The sequence below is a fragment of the Mirounga angustirostris genome, unplaced genomic scaffold (assembly GCF_029215605.1).
Source record: "Mirounga angustirostris isolate CCGP_5_RB_7025 unplaced genomic scaffold, mMirAng1.0.hap1 SCAF_12, whole genome shotgun sequence".
NCBI classification, from domain to species: Eukaryota; Metazoa; Chordata; class Mammalia; order Carnivora; family Phocidae; genus Mirounga; species Mirounga angustirostris.
The window spans coordinates 36,761,949-36,780,456 of NW_026991720.1; the positions used below are offsets into that span (position 1 = coordinate 36,761,949).

At 44.0% G+C, this 18,508-nt stretch overlaps 2 protein-coding genes across 9 annotated transcripts in view; one reads left to right on the plus strand and one right to left on the minus strand.

Moving 5' to 3' along the window:
- ZNF277 (zinc finger protein 277) overlaps nucleotides 1–692 on the minus strand; it is a 121,776-nt gene extending 121,084 nt beyond the window's left edge. The window contains exon 1 of one of the 2 annotated variants that reach the window (XM_045864388.3): nucleotides 533–692. In XM_045864388.3, coding sequence (XP_045720344.1) covers nucleotides 533–623 — 91 coding nt within the window. In that variant the 5' untranslated portion in view covers nucleotides 624–692. The remainder of the gene's footprint in view (nucleotides 1–532) is intronic. The other variant, XM_064575042.1, reaches the window with a different exon arrangement.
- A 184-nt stretch (nucleotides 693–876) lies between these two features.
- DOCK4 (dedicator of cytokinesis 4) overlaps nucleotides 877–18,508 on the plus strand; it is a 422,159-nt gene continuing 404,527 nt past the window's right edge. For 4 of the 7 annotated variants that reach the window (XM_064575038.1, XM_064575039.1, XM_064575040.1 and 1 more), the window contains exon 1: nucleotides 877–1,251. In XM_064575038.1, the coding sequence (XP_064431108.1) occupies nucleotides 1,215–1,251 (37 nt within the window). In that variant the 5' untranslated portion in view covers nucleotides 877–1,214. The remainder of the gene's footprint in view (nucleotides 1,252–18,508) is intronic. The other 3 variants (XM_045864391.3, XM_045864392.3, XM_045864395.3) reach the window with 1 other exon arrangement.

Sequence of the window (18,508 nt, forward strand, 5' to 3'; positions counted from 1 at the left end):
CGCCTCGGGCGATCAGAGAGGCTGTGAGAGGCACATTTTCCCTTCAGAGGCCGCTCCAGCCAGCAATTGAGCAACTCCGTGGAGTGGAGGGAAGTGACCAGTCTTCAACTGGAAATCCTCCCGAACACAAATAAAACATATCTCCCGAGGCCAACCGAGGCGGAGGCAGGGTACTGGAGAGGAGAGAGCTGCTCATCCCGGAGCTACAATCACACATGAGCGAACATGACTTGACACACACCCACCCCGCAGCGAGCGCAAAGCTGGGAGCTCCAAACGGAAGACAAACGCTCAGGGAGCTTCCCTGGCTGCGGGGAAGGCCATTCTATCCCATTTTCTCTTTCCTCCCCAGGAGCCTCCACCAAGTAGACGCCTCCGACCTCACCCCGCCAGGCTGGGCCCGCCCGTGGCCCCCTCGCGCCCAGGTGGCTTTAGAGCTGGCAGGCTCCTGGGGCTTGCCTGGCGGTCAGCTGCATTCCTCGTCGGAGAGAAAGGGAGACAAACCATTTACACTTCATGGCACCGTACTCACCCTCATAACTGACACCCCCGGCTTCGCTGTGGTTGCCCTCACAGTCTTCCTCCCCTCCGGCCGCAGCCGCCTGGGTCTCGGGAGCAGCCATTACGCGGCGGAGGAGAAAAGGGAGGGCAGGCAGGCGGGTCCGGAACCAATGGAAACGCGACTGGAGGCAAACTCCCCATCAACGCGGGGTTTCCTCCACGTCCACGCCTCCCCATCACGTTCTGGGCCAATAGGACGTGGAGAGCGGAGCCTAATCCCCGCCCCTAGCCGCTAATGCCACGCCCCCTTTCGGGATGGCGAGGCCCAGAACTACAATTCCCAGCGTGCTGCAGGGACCCTGGGACAGGGAGGGCTGGAAGAGGCGCTGGCGGGCGGGGGTGCGCCGGAGAGTATCCTGGCGTGTAGCTTAGTTCAGTGAATCAGAACAATGACTGCGCCGCCGGGTCCCCGGGAGCGCGTCGGAGGACTGTGAGCAGCCGCAGCCGGGAGAGCGGCGGGCGGCGCAGCCTCAGCCGCGCGGTGTCAACGCCGGGCTCGGGAGCTTCCAGCGCAGACCTTGCCTAGCGCCCACAGCTCGCGCGGAGCCGCCGGGCTCCAGCGTTGCAGCCGCTACTCGGGAGCTGTGCATTGTTGTGAGCCGGAGAAGGTGCGGGGATTACAAAGCCCGAAGACCCCGGATCCCCCTTTAGCCATGTGGATACCTACGGAGCACGAGAAATACGGCGTGGGTGAGTCTCCGCGGGGCGAACTTTTATTCCTCTCTGGCCCGAGCGGGTGCGCATTTCGCGTCCTTGCCCCTGCGCCCCTCTCGCTCTGCCGGGCTGGAAATGCCTAGTCCTGGCATCGCGCTGCGGGTTTGGGGCTTTGCCGAGCCTGCTCCCGGCAGAGGGGTGTGCGCCGGGGTCTCGCCCCTCGCCGCCCCTTCGGCGCTTCCCGCACCGGCTCCCGGAGCGCCGGGACGGCTGGGGGAGCGCTCGGCCAGCCCTCCCCCTGCGGGCTCTGCCTGCGGAGTTGGAGTGGCGACGGGGCGTGTGCGAGTCAAGTTGGAAGAGGAGGGCGAACGGCGTTCCTCTCCCTCCTTCCCCAAAGAGGGAAATGGGCTGAACGATTCCCCGGGGTAGAGAGGGAGACAACAACTACTGCGCAGAGAGAAGACCCCCAAAACAGAAGGGAGGCGCAAAACCTTTTCTCCGGGTCCCTTTGGCATTCCCGGAGTGCGGAATGTGGCACCGTCCTCAAAAGAGCCGTGCTGACAGACCGAGCCCGACCCCAGCTTCCTTCCTCCTTCCTATCCCGGGTTCCTGGGGTGTGAGTGTTGAGGGGCTGGGGGATTGGTAAATTTCAACATCTGCGCCTCTTTGGTCTTTGGAGGGGAACGGGTATCTCAGCAATGTTTTTACTTCTGGCCACCCTCTCGGCCCGGGGTAAGCGCGTTGGGGGTTGGTGGAGGACAGCTGTGGAGTGATAATGGGGAGGGGGAAATCGGAAAACCTGGGTCTTCGAGGCGAGGGGACAGCTTTTAGGAAAAGACTACTCTGACACTGGCGTTCGGAGGAAAAGGAACAGGGTAGCGCTCGCTGTTCCGTGCAAAGGTGAACAACAAAGGACATTAATGTTGACTGATGAATACAGGAGTCTCCCTTCCTTTCCCTCCTCCCATTTCAGGCTGACTACAGTTCCCGTTTTTGTTGTTTGATTTCAGCTGGGTCTCCCCTTGACAGTTACTCCTTTTAGGGTTGTGGCTATTAAGAAGCCAGGCTCTCCGACAAGCCTGCAGCAGCCAAATGCAATTATAACCTCTCAGAAGGTTTAACAGGGTGAAAGCATTTTGGATTTTACTAACAATCTTTATTTCCTATAATGCCTCGTCCTGCTGATTGGTGTACTTTTTTTTTGTTAATTGGGTACAGAGCTAGTGATTTAGACAATGTGTAGGTATCTGCTTACGTTCTAAATTAATTTTTCTGTAATTTAAAAAATCTGGAAAGCCTTTCCAGGGAATCGTAGTCATAGGGGATTTTTTTTTTTTTTTAACTTCCCATGGGGATAGGACTTTGGAGTCCACTGAAAGGACTGTATGATTAAACAAAGTCATTCCGATATTTTCATTAGCTTTCATTCTGATTGTGACCGTTCGGTAAGACAATAGTTTGTCCTAGACCCACCTTTGGGAAGGGGTTCCAGCCTTCCCTCTCTTTCAAGTGTGGGGGGGGAACCTTTGCAAGACACTGTACTGGCAAAGTGTAGATGGTGGTTATTATTTTCCTTCTGACCCCCTCCTCCCACCCCCTTTTTGGGTAGATTAACCCTTGCTAGGAAAAGATACTGCCTTTGCTGAAATGGTGAGGAACTGGAGCGTCCCCCTTGTCACTCACTGGGTTTAACACTCCGTGCAAGAAGCATGGATCCATCCAGCAACACTGTCCCGCTTGGAGGCGATCCCGGATGTTGCTTTCTTCCAAGTGTTAAATTATACAGATTATGGATGGGATTTTTTTTCTTGATTTCTTTACATGCCAGGTCACAGCTGGGTGCTGGTATTGATTAGTTTTTCTCTTGCCTTTCTTTATAAGCCTTGGGCAGAGGCTTAAAACACACTCTGGGATTTCCTGGAATGGCAAACCGGATATTATCGGTCAAGTGTTTTGGGTTACAGCAGACACCTTGCTTTTGGGTGGTTGTGATTTGGTTGCAGAGTAGGGGGAGGTAGAAGGGTGAGCACAGCGTTGGGAAAAGGAGGTTGAGATGAGAAGTGAGGGCAGAGAGGGGTCTGCTCATTTATACAATATCACACATACAGGAATGTTAATCATCTTTTGTTAATTTTTGAGCATTTGGCTTATGGAATGCTTAGCTGTTTTTTAGAATCCATCCGTTAGGCGTGTGCATTTGTGTGTGTGTGTGTCTGGTGAAAATTTTGCTATGATACTTAAGTGTGGACTTTATTTCTTACCATGGAGAGCACTATTTTGTTTATGCTGCAAGTTTTTTTTTTTTTTTTTTAACCTTCATTAGTACATGTGCTTTTCTCATCTAGTTCTTATAAATACTAAGGAAAAGATAATTTATGGGCAAAAATGTTTGGTTGTTATCAGGTGTAGTAGTAATTCAGTTCCTCATTCTTTGAAATAAATTAGTCTTTAACTTGGAATAACTGAAGTTTTAGTGCAAGTTGTATATTTTTCCAATGATACTTCTTAGTCACCATCAATTATATATGAGATAATTTTGTGACTTTATATATTTATGTTTCTGTTTCAAACAACATATTGTTAATATGGATAAACTTACTTAAATTTCATAGCTGTGGTAAGGTGTATCAGAGATAGGGGCGCCTGGGTGGCTCAGATGGTTGGGCGTCTGCCTTCGGCTCAGGTCATGATCCCAGGGTCCTGGGATCGAGTCCCGCGTCAGACTCCCTGCTCCTTGGGAGCCTGCTTCTCCCTCTGACTCTCTCTCTTTCTCTGTCTCTCATGAATAAATAAATAAAATCTTAAACAAAAAAAATGATGTATCAGAGATAGAAATTCCTTTTCAAACCTGACATGTGGGCACTCTTCAATTGATGGGTGGTCTTAAAACAATGTATACTTATATACCTAAGTGTACTGATTCTAGGGAGTTAGAAGGCATAGTGATAAAGCTATAGTTCTGAAGGATAGGGGACCTTGTCTTTTTAAAACTGTATTAGTAGCGGGGCGCCTGGTCGTTAAGTGTCTGCCTTTGGCTCAGGTCATGGTCCCAGGGTTCTGGGCTCTCTGCTCAGGCGGTAAGCCTGCTTCTCCCTCTCCCACTCCCCCTGGTTGTGTTCCCTCTCTCGCTGTGTCTCTCTCTGTCAAATAAATAAAATCTTAAAAAAAAAACTTAAAAAAAAACCTGTATTAATAGCCACAATGATAGACATATTTTTCTTGGGAAATTCTGGTTAGCTCTCGGTCCTAGGCTAGACGCTGTTGCCAGCTGTGTGACCTTAGGTAAGTCACTTAACCTTTCTGAGTGCCAGCCTTTTGGACAAATGGTATCCGAGCTCCTTCCCAGTATTAGTTCTTGAGACCTCTTCCAAACAAATGTGTCCTTTGGTTAGAAAAATATCTCCATGGGCGCCTGGGTGGCTCAGTTGGTTAAGCGACTGCCTTCGGCTCAGGTCATGATCCCAGGGTCCTGGGATCGAGTCCCGCATTGGGCTCCCTGCTCTGCGGGGAGCCTGCTTCTCCCTCTCCCACTCCCCCTGCTTGTGTTCCCTCTCTCGCTGTGTCTCTCTCTGTCAAATAAATAAATAAAATCTTTAAAAAAAAAAAAAAAGAAAAATATCTCCATGGTGTAGAGATTGTTATAAGAAAGACACTTTTGTTGTGACACAGCCCACATAGTTTTTTAACGAAGATCAAAGGTAAGCAAAAGCTACCTGGCAGGCTGCCAGAACCCAGGTGATAGTTACTCATTTTTCAATCTGTTTGATTCTCTCTCTCTAGGAGGAGCTCCATGGGCAGTGACAAAAGCATTCTCGATAGCCCCCTCACAAATTTCCTTATGATCACTATCTGCTTCCTGCGTGCCCTCATCAGTCATACCTCCTCTCCCTTAAAGGGATGGGAATTAGTCACAGAGAAAATTACATTACGACCATTGCAGGTACATTTCTGTATTCATTTGTTAAGTATCCATGTATGCACAGGTTTCCCAGGTGAGCCAGCATGTCTTACTGAGCTGCAAACTGCACCTCTCAACCCCAGCCAGATGTTTAACATGTGTGAGCCTGGTTAAGCTTAGAAGGAGATTATGTGCTGGATTGATCAGTACAAAAAATTCCTGAGCCTGACAAGAAACAAAACTCAGAAGGAGCTGATCTGAAGGTTATGAGTGTCATTTTAAAAATGAAGTATTTAGGGGTGCCTGGGTGGCTCAGATGGTTAGGCATCTGCCTTCAGCTCACGTCATGATCCCAGGGTCCTGGGATTGAGCCCCATGTCTGGCTCCTTGCTCAGCGGTGGAGCCTGCTTCTTCCTCTCCCTCTCCTGTTCCCCCTGCTTGTGCTTTCTCACTCTCTCTGTCAAATAAATAAAATCTTTAAAAATAAATAAAAATAAAATAAATTAAAAAATGACGTATTTAGTACTTGTATCACTGACTCCTCAAAACTATTCCTGTCCTCCATTTCAAGTAGGAATCCCATTCCTTTTTTTTTTTTTTTTTAAGATTTTATTGATTTATTTGACAGAGAGAGAGAGCACAAGCAGAGGGAGCTGCAGAAGGAGAGGGAGAAGCAGGCTCCCCGCCGAGCAGGGAGTCGGATGTGGGGCTCAATCCCAGGACCCTGGGATCACGACCTGAGCTAAAAGTCAGAAGCTTAAGCGCTGAGCCACCCAGGCGCCCCGGAATGCCATTCCTTTTTAAAGCTTCCTCTATTTTAGGGGAAGAGGTACCTTCTCTTATTATACAGGATCTTTAGGATATCTTTTCCTTGAAAAAGGGTGCTTTAATGGTAGCTTGTGTGGGAGAGTTAAGAGCAAGTGTGCCTTAGTCTTAGCTGTTTTCAGTTTCTTAGCTACTAGTGTCTTAAAATGTTTCCTATTTGTGGTACCATGATGTGTCTAGATAACATGTATAGCTAGATAATAATGCGCTGCCTGAAATTATTTGTGGCATTTAGAGCCTGGCACGGGATTCTACACTTTAAATGGGAAGCAAAAAGGAGGGATTTTTATCTCCAGGCAAAGTACCATTGAAGGGCTCTGCAGACAGCAGGATGGCAGCTGATGTTCTTGAGCTGGTCTCCTGTGGGAATAGCCTATAAACATGTTTCCCTCTTTTGGCCATTCTACTAAGTGAGGATTCTTTCACGAGGCCCTAGAAACACAGAGATGCTGTCTTTCCTCTTTAGTTTTTTTTTGTTTTGTTTTTGTTTTTTTTTCATTTTTTCCTGGAGGCAGTATGGTAGGTACTATGAAGGAGATTATACAAATTTTGAGAAACTTCAGGCTTTCCTGTCTCCAGCTTTACTCTTTAGGAGACTATATTTTCAGAGTTATCTTTGATTCAGGATGTCCCAATTTCTAGCATAGTGACTTTATGCTGTGAGCATATATGGCAGGGAAACACTATACTCTGAGGAAACCCAACCAAAATGCTGTAACCATAACATATTAATACAATGTTTTATAGTTGAAAAAATATTGTGAAGTTATTTTATTTGGGTATACTCCCTGAAATAGAATGGTAAGTTCCACGTAAGGGATGAGGAAGCAACTTCATTGAGATTAAGTGACTTACTCTATGTCAGTGACTTTTAATCGTGTTTAGGAAATACATTGAATATGAATAAATTTATCCTATTAATCCATAATATCATTCATAATAGGAAATACATTTACTTTCCTCATTTGATGTGTATACACAAATACCATCAGCACCAGCCCACATACATAGAGTACAACAATATGTGCTCGTATTTTGTGTGATGTTCTGTTCTTTATCATTAAAAAAAAGTTCATCACCAACTTGACTTAATGACTCCTTAATGCATCGTGACCCACAGTTTGAAAAGCACTTCTCTAGATACTACATTTGTAATACAGGAAGGACTGGAACTCAAACCTTGTTGGGTTTCTAGTCAAGTTCATTCATGACATTGTGGTGTTTTGTTTTTTTTTAACAGATGTTTGTGTATATTTTTGACTTAGAATTTAGTAACCATACTTTTTTCCTTCAGTGTTGTCAAAAATCTGCCTTTTTATGTATTATTTCTTATTAAAGATAAAACAAATATCCAAAGCCATCACATGCATTGTGTAAGTTGTCTCTTCAAGTTCACATGTGTCTTCCAACTAGGATCTTTTTGACAAGACCAGTATACACTACTTAGTGACCAATTTGGGGTGTTTTCTGCATAATTTACTTTGAGAATGATCTCTGGCCCCCATAACAAGAATAAATGCAGTAAATCTACTGAGCTGTATTGTCGGTTGTGGGATTACCACCTATCATTGTTTTCTGCCTTTTCTCAGGTTGCTTGCTGATTATTATTAGAAGAAACAAGGCAGGTTGTATAACTTTTTTTTTTTTTTAAAGGCACCTTGATGCCTTAATTTGTCTTTTTTTTTTTTAAAGAGAGAGTGTGTGTACAGCGGGGGTGGAGTGTAGAGGGAAAGGAAGAGAGAGAGAATCTTAAGCAGGCTCCATGCCCAGCACAGAGCCCAACATGGGGCTCGATCCTGCTACCCTGAGATCCTAACCTGAGCTGAAATCATGAGTTGGCCTTTTAACCACCTGAGCCACCCAGGCACCCCTCGACTATGATTGAAACTGTAGAAGATGCAGCATATAGAGAAAATGCAGTTAATTCACAGATCAGAGTAATTCTTTTTGTTGCAACATGGAGATTATCAGCAAATTCTTTTTTAAAAGAACTCCCTTTGTTGGAAATATGAGCAGTATGAAACTTTAAAGCACACACATTGTTGTTGGTGGAGGAGGGGGGTGGCTTAAAAATGAGAAAAGAGATTATTGCAGTAGATGACTCGAGAGAGTACTGGAACCAGTTTAGCAATCATTGGATGGTGAAATCCGGACGGATCTGAGATGGTTAGAAGATGGGAAGCAACAGGGCTTGGTAATTGGATGTGAGGAGTTAGGGAAAGGAAGAAGTTTAGGGTGTCTCCCTAGTTTCTGGCTGCAACAGTGGGTAAACATATGAGACATTTTTGTAGGCAGGGCAGGTTTATGATGTAAGATTGAGTTTCCTTTGGCCACCTTGAGTTTACCATACCTGTCAAATATTCAAGTGGCAGTAGCTGGTAGGTAGTCAGCCTGGAGCAAAGGAGGGAGGCTTTGGAGTAAAGAGTGTGGTTACAGAGTTTTTTTGGTTTATGTGTGACGATTGAAGTGGTTGACCCAGAAAGACTTTATTCATTGTATTGACTTTGATTATGTAGTCTGCTTGCTCATTCTAAATTTTAAAGTGACAGGTCCTAAATTTCCAAAGAGCAGTCATCTTGGAGCACTTTATTAATATGGGTACAGAATACTCTAAAGGAAGAAATATTATCTGTCCAGGTAGAGTTGGTAGTAAACTAAATTTTATGGTCTTTTCTTGCTTCCCATTAATGCCTTGCCTGGCTAAGACATTAGTTACCTCTATTTCTGTGACAGTTCTCTCCCAAGCAAAAGTCTCATGCCAGATTGTGCATGTTTGTGAGATTTCACCAACAGGATGTTGAAAAACAGAATGAACAAATATTTCAATAAGCAAGATTTATACATTCCTCAAACAGCATATAAGTGTATACACATATCCAAAAATGGGAAAATGCTCAGATATTCCAAAGCAATATATTAGTATATACAGATTTTGTGTGTGTGTGTGTGTGTGTGTGTGTGTGTGTGTGTGGTAGATATATAATATCTCTTAGGAACCACAAGGTCAAATTTAGAATTCTTTTTTTTTTTTTTTTTTAAGATTTTATTTATTTGACAGAGAGACACAGCAAGAGAGGGAACACAAGCAGGGGGACTGGGAGAGAGAGAAGCAGGCTCCTCGCTGAGCAGGGAGCCCGATGCGGGGCTCGATCCCAGGACCCCGGGATCATGACCTGAGCCGAAGGCAGATGCTTAATGACTGAGCCACTCAGGCGCCCCTCAAATTTAGAATTCTTAAAGTTATACTACTGCACTGCTGAAAATCATGTCATTTGAAGTAAGGGATTCCAGCTTAAGAAGGCATTGGGCTCCCTTCCCCTAAAATAACTCCCCACTGAAGTATCAATAAATGCACATAAAGAGGCAAACATTGATAATATTAAAAATCAAGTCTGACATAAAGCCTGTTGCCAAAATTTGGGAGTAATTTCCCTAAGGCAGGTGGAATTGGATTAAGAAAACCAATTGGTGGCCCAGCTTCAGTGACCTGGGCAGGAAGACCATTGTCTGTCCCCATGTCACCAGCTTAGAGGTCAGGTTAATACTTTCAACTTGGAGTGTTTCCTTTACTGCCTCAAGCACCTATGGTCCTTCTCTTTCCACCCCGTCTTTGTATTTCCATTGAGGGATAACCACTTCCAGAAACAACTGGGACGGGAAGGGGGTTGGTAGATGGGTAGAAAGGAGTCTATGGAAGATGCTACTTTGTCTTTGAGAAGTGTACTCTGGCCTCCATAAGAAAAGTGATTTCATGGTTGCCCTTGAAGTGCTGCAGTAACAAAGCATGATGGGTATTGTAGTTTTGTCTGCAGTCTCTTGGTGACAAAGAAGCAGAGGGATAAAAGATGATCTCACCTGAATTGCCAAAAACCATGGCACATGGAGCATGATGGCTTATAGCTGGGAACTTGACAGAGCTGTACACATCAACCACATTTTGAAGGAAGGCCTGTAAGGGGGACTCAAACACACGCTTTCATTTTCAGCCACGTTCAAAGCGCACTGCAGGGAGGTTCAAGAACCAGTGATCACATTTGCATCCCTACAGAAGAAGGAAAGCAACTATATCTAGAAACAGGCATCTGTCACTTAGTAATAAACTAAAACATGACTGTTTCTTAGCTGGGGAGGAAGAAAGGAAAGCATGACATTCATATGGGGAGGCTGTTGGAAATTGCCAATACATATGTGTATTATCCACCCCTATTCATGTCCCGGGTGAGTATGGGAATTCTTCTGAATATGAAATTAGCAAGTCTTCCCCTTGGTGAATTAGATAACCATTCCTCCCCCAAGTTGTAAATCATTTTCATAAACCAAGCAATTTGTTTATAAGAGTATTAGTTGGACATTAACCTAAAAATGTCTCCCTGAAATCTCTAAGCAGAAATGTAGAGATTGTGTTCTATGTCTTTTTCTTTTCTCCAAAATAAAGTATCTTGCCTGTCACTGGTGACCCTAGGTGAACATGTTCGGTAACACGGGCATGCATGTATGGGAGGCAAAATAGCCCTCACCTGGTCCTGGGGAGAGGCGAGAGCCTGTTGGTAATTCTCCTGAGGCGTCCAAAGTTGGTTGAAGAGTCTGTTGGTGGTAGGGCTTCCTTGATAGCAAGCCTACGAGGTTACCTGGGCTCTCAAAGAAACATGAAAATTCAAACATAAATAGGTAGTTGCAGAAAGAATAAAGATAGGAGACATTGCTGAGATTTTTCTCCAGAAATCTGGATAATAAACAGTAAAAAAAGATAGGAGCATTCCTACAAAATTACATAGATAGTAAAATTTGCTGTTTCTTCAATTTGCTTTTTTTTAAGGACAATTATATGTATATTAATTGTACTCTACATTTCACTAAATATTCCCAGCTGTAATTTATAGAAAATGATTCAGACAACCAGATACTTGCATTCTTGGTCCCATGTTAGAACACTAGATATAAGTTATGTTAAAAATACACTGATGAGTGGGGTGCCTGGGTGGCTCAGTCGGTTGAGCAGCTGCCTTCGGCTCAGGTCATGATCTCAGGGTCCTGGGATCGAGCCCCGCATCGGGCTCCCCGCTCTGCGGGAAGCCTGCTTCTCCCTCTCCCGCTTACCCGCTTGTGTTCCCTCTCTCGCTGTGTCTCTCTGTCGAATGAATAAATAAAAATCTAAAAAAAAAAAAAAAAAAATACACTGATGAATGTTGAAATGGGAAAGTACTTAAGAGAAGTGAAGAATTGGGATACAAAATCCCATGTTGCTGTGTTGTTATAACCAATTGTTTCAGTTGAGAAGTGGCATTGTTTTTTTAACTTTGTACTTTTAATAATTTCCAAAATTAATATGAATTTCTTTTATAATCAGAAATAATGATCTATGCTCTTTTATAAGCTGACCATTATTTCCTGTAGAGAGTTTCCTCTCAGGATTAGAGGTTAGACTGGTGGAACTTGAGTCTGGAATACCTGAATTTACTTTGTCATTTATGTCCAGGAAGTACTCTGTTCCACAGTTTCAAAGTGGCTTTCCTTGGTGTACCGTCTGATTACTTGTGATGTCTCTGCCCTGTTAATGCTTCCTCAGCCACAGTGAATCTGTGCTTTCAGATGACCTCGAGGTAGAAGTCTTTGAAAAAAAGCCCTAATCCTTCTTTGAAAAAGAGCTTCAGACAAACTCACTTAAGATAAAAATGCTATTCTCTCCATGACGTATTCATTTAGGGAACGGATGTGGGTGTCACTGCTCACTTTCCCTTGTTCTGTGAACTCAGTGGGCCCTGGGATCTTTTATGCAGGAGAGGTAGGCCCTGGGATCATTTATGCAAGAGAAATTCATCAACAGAGAGAGTCAACGAGTCTAAGAGGTTTTAGTTAGCAATCAGGGGAATAATTTCCTATTTATGGGTGTTATAGACTGAATGTTTCTGTGTGTCCCCCACCCCCCCAAATTCATATATTGAAGCTCCTACCCCCAGCAGGGCTGTATTTGGAGTAAGGAGGTAAGGAAGACTAAACGAGGTCACAAGGGTGGGCCCTGATTGGATAGGATTAGTGTTCTCTTAAGAAGAAGCCCTAGAGAGTTTGCTTGCTTTCTGTACACATGGGTACCCAAGAAGGGCCATGTGAGGACACAGTGAGACCTAGCCATCCACAAGCCAGGAAGAGGTCTCTGGCTAGAAACCGATCCTGCCGGCCCTTGTTCTTGGACTCACAGCCTCCAGAACAGTGTGAGAATAAATTCCTGTCATTTAAACCACCTAGTCTATAGTGTTTTGTTATGGTAGCCCAAGCTAACACAATGGATTTGAATAGTTTTGGGTACTAGGAAGAGGGACAAAGTAAATAGAAGCTGAATCCTGGACCTCAGTGTAATAGATGTAATCAGCGTAGATCCTTGCCATGGCTGAGGTCGGACTCCCCTGGCCCACCCTCGGACGCACAGACTTAGCCGAGTCGGACTGTTTGATGATGATTATCTGCTGCAGGCATATGTTTATTTGAATAACGGCTTGTTTGCAAAGATACTTACATTGTCGTAAGGCATCAAATCACTTTGGATGCCTTCAAAGCATCCAACTAGAAGGCATCCAGAGAAGTAGGGTCTTGAGATGCTTCATGTCTTCCTGCCATAATTATTTATAAAGAACCCAAGGTGATAGGTTTGACCATTAAGGCTAGCATTTAAGCAGGGAGATGCAGTTTTATTATATGGAAATTTGGTTGGAGACATCACTTTAGTATCCTTTGTTTTTGAAAGGCCTGGGTGTTGAATGCCAGGTCCCTGAGGAGAATAAGGCAACATTTGGGGAAATTTTCCCATTTTCTGTCCTTAATTATGTTTTTCCTGATAGCTGGTAGTACATCCCTCTAAGAATTTACTTGCTATCTACTTTTGTTTCCCTTAGTGGTAACTATAAAGGCATATCCTGTGACACACTGATGGAAAAACTTACACTGGATGATTATTTATTGAGTATGCCTACAATGTATAAGGCAGTATGCTAGCTTGATGGGGCATATAAGGAGACATAGATCTGGATCCTTGAACAAGTGATAAAGCGAGACATGTATCATATTTTTATCTCATTTAATTTATACATTTATTCAAGGTTGGTGTTACCTATTTTTAAAAAATTCAGTAAGGCAGTGCATAAACAGAGAAATCAGTGTGAAGGTTAAGACAGTTATTTCCCCTCAAGCTTTAAAATGAAGATAAGGACTTGGGATGGTGGTATTATTCACTTGTAAGCCTAAGGAAACAGCCCTGCGGAGGGAGTGTCTCATATCCTGGAAAACTCAGAACTTGTACAACAAAGGAATAGAAGTTTCATTTTAAGATACTCTGCATAGAAGTGAGTCAACAGCTGTCAGGATTGTCCAATATAAACACTTGAGCCGTGTTGTACTTTAAATAGCTGGAAAACCTTTTTCCTCTTCCTACTGGGCATTTTCCATGTCCCACCCCCCATGTCCCCTTGCCCCGTCCCCCCAGCACATTCCTATCACCTCACCATGTTAAGGACCTTAGAAAATGGTTTGCCTTTTCTTGTAGTTTCCTTCTAAGATTGGGCAGAGGAAGAAAGATAGATTCAGTATTTCTTATTTTTCAAGAGAGTTTTGGAGCGATAAATGAAAACCATAGTAAATGTTTAAGTTACAGAAAACTAAGAGTGGGTGAGCAGGGAAGAAACTTAAAGATGAATGCTTATGTGTCTATGCCTGTGTGATTGGTCCCATGCAAACGCACTGAAGCCTTAGTGCAAATCTGGAGAGGGCGAGTGACGTGTTCAAGATGACCCAGCTGGTAAGTCGCAAAGCTGAGATTTGGACACACTGTCCAAGTCCAAAGCCTGTAGCCCTGTTGTGGTACCACCTTCCTCTGTGCACACAGGCAGGCCTACAGCCAGAGTCTGGAGGCCTGGCCCCAGGCTTTGGGGTTCCATGGACAGTGATGAAGACATTGGTCACCATTCTTTACTTTTTAAATGAGATGCTGTTATTAATACCATAAGTATGTGCAGTAAGTACGGGTATCCCCTGCTTTGCAAAAGTTCGCCCTATACCACTTCCCTTTTATGACAGACTTCTAGTAGTACCTGTTGTTGCAGACTGAAAGAAATCCAAAGAGGATTGTTGCTTTTACAAAAAAAGGCAAAAAGTGAAAATAGCGTTCAGCATCTGTTTTGCAGAGAGCTGTTAGAGAGTGGCACCACCAAGCACTTCCCCGGGAACCATATTCAGCCTCTCAGCATCAAGCCGCCTATCAGAAAAGGCCTAAGAGAAGTTATTTTTTGAGTCTGGGAATGCTCATAAATTTTTCCATGTAAATTAATGGTAATTGCCTCTTTGTCTTACACCTTTTCTTATGAACTTTCTTATGAAAGTTTTCAGAGGAATGCTCTACTTTCGGATAGCAGGGGAAACCTTGTACCCACATCGTCTTTTTGTTTCAGCATTAGTCTCTGGTGGTGGTGGTCGGCCCCACAGCGTTTGTTGCCTGCCTGTAGGTGGGGGATGTGATAGAGCACAGTGGTGCTGGAGGGGCCACCGTATGGGTCAGGAGTTGATGGTGCCAGAGGGTGTGGGGAAGAGGGGGTTGAGAGGCAAGGACGAGACCGGGCTGTGTGACCAGAAGGGAATACAAGTGTGCGTCCATGAATGAGGATGGACCCTAGCCAAGCCTGGCCAGGAACAAGGAGGAACCCTGGAGTAAAACCCCAAGTTCTCAGTGACCGGGGGTGTGTGTCTGGGAGACTAGAAGGGAGATGGTGGTTGATGATAAGAACCACTGAAACCCTAATCTGTGAGGCCTGTGGTTCTGATGCTGGAAACTCTAGGTTTGCATGGGCCCGGGCATCTCACTCTGCCCCATCTGTGCTCGGGGAAGCCTCATTGTGCAGAGCCAATGAGCTGGTGCCTTGAGCAACCTTGGTGTGCTGGATAGGTGCCCCTTCTTTAAATTACTGCAGTAGCCTCTTCATTTGTCTCCTACCTAGTCTCTTCTTTCTCTAGAACATGCTCTGCATTAAACTGCAAGTGCTGTGTTTTGTAAAGCTAATTTTTGTTTGGTGTGGTTCGTCTGGAGAAACAATACCTGTAGTGTTTCCTTTGCATTTAGGGTAGAGTCCACAGTCATTTTGTGGCTCACGAGGCCCTTTTTAAATTGGCTCCTTTCTGCAATCCAGTCCAGTGCCAGGTGGTTCTTTGTCCCATACCCTGGGCTCCATCCTAGGGAACCCCTTACAGTTTCTCAGACTCTAGGTCTCTTTGCTTGCTGGAACTCTGCCTTGCTTGGCCACCCTCCTTCCCCTTCTTTACTTGGAAAACCTGTGGTGTCTTGTCTCTAAGAGCTTCCATTTCTGACTCCTCACGGAAATGAAAACTCTTGTCCCCCATTCCACATCTGTGCCTGTAGCTGCCTCTTTCAGGACCCTTCCTACTGCCGTTTGAACCTGTCTACCATTGCTACAGGCTTCTGAAGTCTTTGAAGCCAGAGATGCTGTGCTCTTCAGCTTTGATTTCCCTGGATGATAAATACAGAGCTAACTTTTAGTAGGCCCAGTAAGTGGTGAGTCAGTGAATGAATGGAGTCAGTCCATTCAGGCTGCTATAACAAAATACCACAGATTAGGTAGCTTTATAATCAACAGAGATTTATGTCTTATAGTTGTGGACACTGGGAGCTCAAGAACAGGGTGCCAGCATGGTTAGGTTCTGGTGAGACACTCTTCTGGATTGCGGACTTCTGGCTCTGTCCTCACATGGCACAAGGACCTGTGGAGCTCTTTGGGGTCTCTTTTATAAGAGCAGTAAACCCATTCATGAGGCTTTACCCCTATGACCTAAGCATCTCCCAAATGCCCCACTTCCTAATACCATCACATTGGGCATTAGGATTTCAATATACAAATTGGGGAGGAGGCATGAACATTCAGATCAGAGTGAATGGGTTCCTTGGAAGAAGGGGAAATCTCTAAGCTTAGTGTGTTGTCGTTATTTGTTAGGTTTCTGTACCAGGTTCTCCAGAATGCATAAATCAGCCTCTGAGAAGATGAAGCAACTAGACCAGCTGGGGAATGTCCCCAACATCCTAACGTGTTAGTCCAGAGGAAGACAAATATTTGTCAGAGAAGTGACAGAATTTGTCGAGAGTCTATGAAACTACCTACATAAATTCTGAAACATACATCAGGGTTTTTGTTTGTTTTGTGACCATATAAAATTGGCATTAAAAAATCCACATAGAGAATAAAAATCGAAAAAGGTGTGAGTGCTATTTCATGACGAGATCTGCTAACCACTAAACTCTGTGAAGACAGGACTGTGTTTTTTCTGCACTTAGTATGTTTACTACATACTTTATAATATGATTTATACTATGAAAAATAAAATAAATTTTATTTGAGTCAGTGTGGGTAGGTCTAAATTTTTAATGGACTGTTCACAAGTGAAGTCTCCACGACGGCATGCGGCTGCTGGACTCCATTCACATGCCGGAAGATGCTCAGGCACATCTGTTTGTCACATGGTCTGGCCACCATGTAGTAAGTAATTGTAGAAAGTCTTCTAGCTAACCTTGTATCTCAGACATTTTTTTTCAAGTTTTTATTTTAATCCCAGTTAGTTAACATACAGCGTAATATGAGTTTAGGTGTGCCATATAGTGATTCAACACTTCTATGCATCACCCTGTGGTCATCAAGGCAAGGGCACTCCTTAATCCCCATCACCTGTTTCCCCCATCCCCCACCCACCTCCCCTCTGGCATGGACCAGTTTGTTTTCTATAGGTAAGGGTCTGTTTGTATCTTAGACATTTTTAGTGCTTCCTGCTCATTTGGGGTTCTTTTCCAACTTGTCAGTGATTCAGCTTTGCAACAGAAGTTTCATACTGCTGCTTTTTCAGAATAAGAGTATCCTAAGATTGCAAGGCTGTTATCAACAGACAAAAAAAAACCCAAAACTGCTACCAAGTATGCACTTAGCCTTTGGTGAGAAACAGCACTGTCACCAAAAAATACAGACATCTATGACCTGCTGAAGAGATACACTACACTTATCATTCGTAGTTTCTCATTTTTTAAAAATTTATTTATTTTTATTTTTATTTTATTTATTTTTTTAAAGATTTTATTTATTTGAGAGAGAGAGCACAAGCAGAGGGAGAGAGAGGGAGAAGCAGGCTCCCTGCTGAGCAAGGAGCCCGATGTGGGACTCAATCCCAGGACCCTGGGATCATGACCTGGGCCGAAGGCAGGCGCTTAACCAACTGAGCCACCCAGGGGTCCCTAAAAATTTATTTATTTTTAGAGAGAGAGACAGCACACACAGTGGGAGGGGCAGAGGGAGAAGGAGGAGAGAAGCAGACTCCCCACTGAACTCAGAGCCTATGCAGGGTTTGGTTTGATCTCACAACCCTGAGATCAGGACCTGAGCTAAAATCAAGAGTTGGTCACCTAGGCGCCCCAGCTTCTCATTTTTGTTGTTGTTGTTGTTGTTTTCATGAGAACAGCCTTATTCATGAGAACATTTTATTAGAAGCCATCTGTCGTGGCCTGTGTGTGGGACTGCAGGTTGTGCTCTGCACAAGGTGGCTGGGTTTGGGAATGTTGCCTCTGACAAGAAGGGATACTCTCTTTCTAATTTGCATAGTAGGGTGATAAGAGCTAACAGGGACTCTGATCATTGTTCTTAATTGATATTGAGCAGATAAAATTTTGAAAATATTAAACAAATTTATTAGGATAAAATGCTGTGTTTATTGGCTTTATATGTTGGGGTTCTATCCAAGAATTCATTAAAAAAAAAAAAAAAGAAAACTTGACTGAAAACCCAAGTTTGAAAATCACTGATGTGGCAGAATGCATTGGAACGAGACTAGAGTATTGCAGCTAAATTTGTCTTACAGCAGGCTTTGAAATTACTGTCCGAATTCTGTTGGATGAGCTGACATCTTCCTGCTTTCATTGGTGGTGGAGAAGTCTTCTGGTTTGGGGGGTACGGATTGTCATGGAGTTATTGCATTTGCCATGGGAGACAGTTTGCCCCATTTATATTGATGCAGTAAAGCTTTCGTGTCTGAAAAAACCATTTGTTTGATACCATCATAGTATAAAGAACCTAATTCAAAGGGCTAATGGGAGTTTATGAGAGCAAGAGCCTAGGGTTCTAATTTTGGTTCTTCCATAATAACTGTATGAACTATATGAAGGCGTGTATCTCTTAGGAACTTCTTAAAGCCTCTCTGTAAAATGAGAGTTGGATGAAGGGATTTCCAATATTCTTTGAAATTCTAGAATTCCATTGTAAGTTAGAGATTTCCTTGGGCACTCTGACTAGATGTCAGTGGAACTGTTTGAAATAGTCTGCATCTGAAATGTTTCAGTTTGTGTTTAGGTAGCCGAAGGTGAAGTGTATGAGACCCTTACTCTTTGTGGTGGTCACTTGTGCCAGACCATTTACTGCATTTGCAGCTTTATGTGTTATCTCAAACCTTTTGGGCAATTCCCTATGGAATTTGATTCTGTGAATTTTGGTAAGTGTTTGATAAATATCACATTAAGCCACTCTATTCCCCTGTCTTTCTGTC